The sequence below is a fragment of the Nicotiana attenuata genome, unplaced genomic scaffold (assembly GCF_001879085.1).
Source record: "Nicotiana attenuata strain UT unplaced genomic scaffold, NIATTr2, whole genome shotgun sequence".
Taxonomy (NCBI): Eukaryota; Viridiplantae; Streptophyta; class Magnoliopsida; order Solanales; family Solanaceae; genus Nicotiana; species Nicotiana attenuata.
In genome coordinates this window covers 65871-71289 of record NW_017675280.1, presented here as the reverse complement: position 1 = coordinate 71289, position 5419 = coordinate 65871, and the positions used below count along the sequence as shown (strand labels likewise).

The following is a 5419-nucleotide window of genomic DNA, read 5'->3' as shown; positions in this document are numbered from 1 at the left end:
ATAGTGATGAAGCGGCAGATCAATTTTCATCGAGTCCTAGATCCAATGAAGAGGCAGCAAAGTTGAATAACGAGCAGGATTCCAACTCAACTAATAGTGCGTCAAGCAAGAAAGGTTTAAGCCCAAATGCACGCGCTTTTGTACCATCCGGGCAGCAGAAAATTGCAACAGTTGGCTTGAGGAATAGCTCTAATTCTAAGGCTATAATCTCAGCACATGATAGAGCCCTTTTGGATGCTTTGGATACTCCAACGCCACATAAATTTGCACTTTCTGCTGGTGCACAACTGCTGCAATCTTCGGGTAAGAACATCAGCAAAAATATTCAATCTCAAGCCTCCAATGTAAAACCTAATATAACTGAAGGAGTTGTCATTAGGCAACTCCCAATGCGAGTTGCAAAGCAAAAGGGGACTGCCCCAACCACGTCTACGAGATCCAATCGCTCCAAAAAGAAATGATGAATTTTGAATACATATTGAAGAGGATTGAAGAAGAAGCCAAGGAGTTACAAATTGAAGAGTACACAAGGTTGAAGAAAGAGGGGCAAGACTCAATTCTTTACATTGTTTTATTTTGTCACTTTTTAAGCATCATCATTTGTAACATCATCACAGGGTATATTATAAACTCTTTGAGGATCATAGAATACTTAGTTCGTAGTAGTTCGTATTTTCTTCATGCTTGTTAGTAGATGAGGTACTTTATGCCTCATTAGGATTAGTAAGGTAAGGTTTAGCCCAGTTTGTGCTGCTATACTCCTGTGCCTTTGGAAAGATGTCCAAATGGCTATGAGATTATATGCCCTCGTGAGACTTTGCCAGCAGCTACACCATGATCCTCTACATGAGGCTGTCATAAGGGCGTGAGGCGCAGAGGAGTGATTATATAGCCAAGGCATAGAGGCAACATTACTGGTGCTATTCTCCCCCTTATTTGTACTCTTCCTATGTGGTTATTTTTTTGCTTTTTATTATTAGTAAAACTAGCCCTAGGCACGTGCCTAGTGGATTTGCTAAAAAAAAAAAACCTAAGACGCTCTATTTTCCTTCACTGTCCGACGCTGCTCTGTCTTCATCGGAGGTTTGGTTTATATCTTGAATTAGATCCAAGAAGAGAAAATGTCTGGTGAAGAGGCTGTTGTTGCTGAGACCCCAGCTCCTGCTCCCGCTCTTGGTGAGCCCATGGATATCATGACGGCATTGCAAATTGTCCTCAGAAAGTCACGGGCTCATGGCGGGTTAGCTAAAGGTCTTCATGAGGGTGCAAAGGTTATCGAGAAGCATGCTGCCCAACTCTGTGTATTGGCAGAGGACTGCGACCAACCAGACTATGTGAAATTGGTCAAAGCGCTATGTGCTGATCACAATGTTAACCTGATCACAATTCCTAGTGCCAAGACCCTCGGCGAATGGGCTGGTCTGTGCAAGATTGATTCAGAAGGAAAAGCAAGGAAAGTTGTTGGTTGCGGTTGTGTTGTCGTAAAGGATTTTAGAGAGGAAACAGAAGGACTCCACATTGTTCAGGAATATGTGAAGTCTCACTGAGTGTGACCAAGCATTGAATTAGTCTTTGTAGGATACATATGGATTTATCTTTAGAGAGCGTTTAGCTTGTTTTTGAAGATGCGATCGGAACATTTTTGATTCTTAAACAACCAGATTTTGATAAAAAAAAAACCCTAAGACGACGACCTTACTTGAACAGGATCTGTTCTATAGGCTCGTACCACTGTATCCTTGAGTTCTAAGGAGACAGAAAACTAAGTCTGGTTGATGAGACATGGCCATTGGACCAGAGCGTGATTAACACCTCCCATGGCCCTCGGGTTTATGGTGTCGTAGATGATTGTTCTCAACCCCTAACCTGGGTGCTGGGATGGTCTAATGGCTGTCTGACAGACTCTTAAAAAAAAACCCTAAGACGTGTGAAGAAAGAGATAAGCTACGTTGTGTATTTGAGGATGAATGACCCTAAGTGTAGGAGAATGTAACATCCTGAAGAAAACAAGTTCGAAGTATTTAAGCGCTATTAAAAGTTGAAATGTGTTGAAATAAGACTAATGCAGTGTGATGATGTGTAATTCGGACCCTATGACGAATGTTGGATTTTGAAGTTTCGGCCCTGTCCTAAGGTTATGGACTAAGGATAAGGTGAAACCTTCATTTAAGTTGAAGGATCAGTTACAAGAATTTGCTTGATAAGGATTTTATTCGGCCTTATATATCACCTTGGGGGTGCTCCTATCTTGTTTGTGAAAAATAAGGATGGTTCCATGCGTATGTGTATTGATTATCGCCAGTTGAACAAGGCTATAGTGAATAACCGCTATCATTTGCCTCGTACTGATGATCTGTTTGACTAGCTTCAGGGCGCATAGGTGTTTTCTAAGATTGACTTATGCTCAGGTTACCATCCGTTGAAGGTTCGGGAGCCAGCTATCCCGAAGATTGCTTTCAGGACTCAATATGATCATTACGAGTTCCATGTATGTCATTTGGGCTGACCAATGCCCCAGCAGTTTTTGTGCATTTGATGCACAGAGTATTTCGGCAATATCTTTACTCTTTGTTATTGTCTTTATTGATGACATTTTGGTCTATTCTCGGAGTCCGGAAGATCATGAGCAGCACCTGAGGACAGTGCTTCAGACTCTGAAAGAAAAGAAATTATATGCAAAGTTTTCAAAATGTAAGTTCTTGTTGAATTCCGTGGCATTCTTAGGTCACGTGGTATCAAGTGAGGGTATTCGGGTGGATCCGAAGAAGGTAGAGGCAGTGTAGAGTTGGCCTAGACCCTCCTCAGCTACAGAGATTCGCAGTTTCCTCGGCTTGGCGGGTTACTACCCTCGTTTTGTGGAAGGGTTTTCATCGATTGCAGCTCCTATGACTAGATTGACTCAGAAGGGTTACGCGGACAGAAAGGTTTGTGATGTTTCATATATGGTCGGAGAGCGGGTTCTGCTTCGAGTTTCGCTTATGAAGGGCGTTATGAGAATTGGGAAGAAAGGGAAATTGAGTCTGAGGTTTATTTACCCTTTTGAGGTATTGAAGCATGTTGGAAAAGTTGCTTATGACATTGGCCTACCTCCCATCTTGGCAGGAGTTCATCCGATATTTCAGGTTTCGATGCTCCGGAGGTATTACGGCGACCCATCGCACGTGTTGGATTTCAGCTAAGTTCATTTGGACAAGGATTTATCTTATGTTGAGGAGCCAGTGGCTATATTGGATAGACAGATCAGAAAGTTGAGGTCAAAGAGCATTGCTTCAGTAAAGGTTCAATGGCGGGGTCAGTCGGCCGAGGAGGCGACTTGGGAGACCGAGCGGGATATACACAGCCTATACCGTCATCTTTTCACTATTTCAGGTATGTTTTTGATCGAATGCGTGTTTTGAAAGTTTTAGAAGAACTTAGGCTTGAATTCGATGTAATTTGATGGTTTTGGTGTTGTTTGAGGTGTTTTGAGGATTGGAACAAGTTTGAATAATGTATTAAGATGCCTTGGTGCTTTTGGTTGAGGTCCCGAGGGCCTCGGGTGTGTTTCGGGTTGTATCGCGCTCTTATTTGATGTTTCAACGCCGTATCTTTGGACATAAAGGGGTACCACAATGAGTAAATAAGCTCCAAATTATGTTTTTATTGAACCATTAGATCCGTATCGTAATTTCGGAGCCATAGCAAAAAGAATCGTCGAATTTGGACATCGTATGAGGGAGTTGTGCTCATTTCCGTATCGAGAAAGTGCTGGTTGCCGTCATAACCGCAAAAGCGGAAATTGACCGCGGAAGCGGTACGGCAAAAGCGGAAATAGTGTCGCGGAAGCGGTACCGCAGAAGCGGAAAATATCCGCGGAAGCGAAAATTTCCGCAGAAGCGGAAAATTTTCCGCAGAAGTGGAAAATAGGCCTGGGCAGAGATCTTAAGTTCTGAAAATGGGACTTTGTTCCCATTTTCTTTCATTTTTCACTTCTAAAGCTCGGTTTTGGGAGAACTTTCGAGGGGTTTTCGCGAGCAATAATTGGGTAACGATTCTCTACTCTCTTATGCTTAATACTTACTAATCTAATCATGATTTCATTTGTATTTTCGGATTTTTGAATGAAAAATGGGTCAAAATCCTTAGACTAAATTATTAAGTTTTGAGTGGGTATTTGGCCTTCGATTTGAGAGATTTTTATATGAGTAGACTCGTGAGAGTACGAGGGTTCTGAAAATATAAAAATTATCCGATTCCGAGACGTGGGCCCAAGGGGCATTTTGGTCATTTTACAAAATTTCGCGTATTAGCTTAGAATTTAGTTGTAGAATCAATTACTTGAATTATTATTTACATTATGCTATTTAATTGAATAGATTTGAGCCATTTGGAGTCAAACACTCGTGGCAAGAACGTGATTTTGGATTGAATTTTGAGCCTGTTCGAGATAAGTGGCTTGTCTAACCTTGTGTGGGGGACTTTGTCCCTTAGGATGTGATATTTGGTAATTGAATGCCTTGTGCGTGAGGTGACGAGCGCGTACTTGAGCTAATTGTTGAAAATTCGAATTTTTACTTAAAATACTTGAATTGAATTTCTTTCGTATTTGCTTTATTCTACTTGCTATTATAGCCTGTGCTAGTATGGAAAAGCATGTTTAATTGATCCAGATTGTCTATTTTTTTAAATTGCCTTAATTGTAATTACGTGGAGCATGTTAGGCCAGAATTATTTGTTGCCTTGTATTGTTGTACTTCAATTTCTGAATATTTCTCTGATTTTGGTTGCGCATTTACATTGGGACTACGGATGTGGGATTCCGGTAGCTCCCCCCTTGTTTGTTTACTTTGGGACTACGGGTTTGATTCCCGGGAGATCCCCCTGTACATTTATATTTGGGACTACGGGTTAGATTCCCGGGAGATCCCCCGGGACATTTACTTTGGGACTACGGGTTAGATTCCCGGGAGATCCCCCTGCACATTTACTTTGGGACTACGGGTTAGATTCCCGAGAGATCCCCCTGCACATCGATAATTGGACTACGGGACGGTATCCCGGGAGATCCTTCAGATATATTCATACGGTGGACTACGGGACGGTATCCCGGGAGCTCCTCGTTCAGATTGATAAAATGGACTACAGGACGGTATCCTAGGAGATCCTCATTATTGGCATTTAAATTGAGCTGTTTACTCTGTGTTATCTTATTTTCTGTGTGCTAATTGCTCTTGTGTAATCCGATTTATCTCGTAGTTAATTCGATTTATTTCATAGTTGTATATCATTATTTCTCCTTATTTCATACTATTGACAGCCTTATTATTTTACTTAATCTCAGTAGGGCCCTGACCTTCCTCGTCACTACCCAACCGAGGTTAGGCTTGGCACTTACTGAGTACCGCTGTGGTGTACTCATACCTCTTCTGCGCTTGTTTTT

General features: G+C 41.9%; 1 protein-coding gene across 1 annotated transcript; it reads left to right on the top strand.

Annotated features, from left to right (window-relative positions):
• Positions 1 to 1044: 1044 nt before the first annotated feature.
• Positions 1045 to 1679, top strand: LOC109219896 (40S ribosomal protein S12-like). The gene has a single exon (XM_019384370.1). It carries the CDS (start codon positions 1122 to 1124, stop codon positions 1545 to 1547), a length of 426 nt encoding a protein of 141 aa, XP_019239915.1. The 5' UTR covers positions 1045 to 1121; the 3' UTR covers positions 1548 to 1679.
• The last annotated feature ends 3740 nt before the right edge of the window (positions 1680 to 5419 follow it).

Excerpts from the sequence above, each read along its gene's own strand:
- LOC109219896 (XM_019384370.1), top strand. The coding sequence starts at position 1,122 with ATGTCTGGTGAAGAGGCTGTTGTTGCTGAGACCCCAGCTCCTGCTCCC.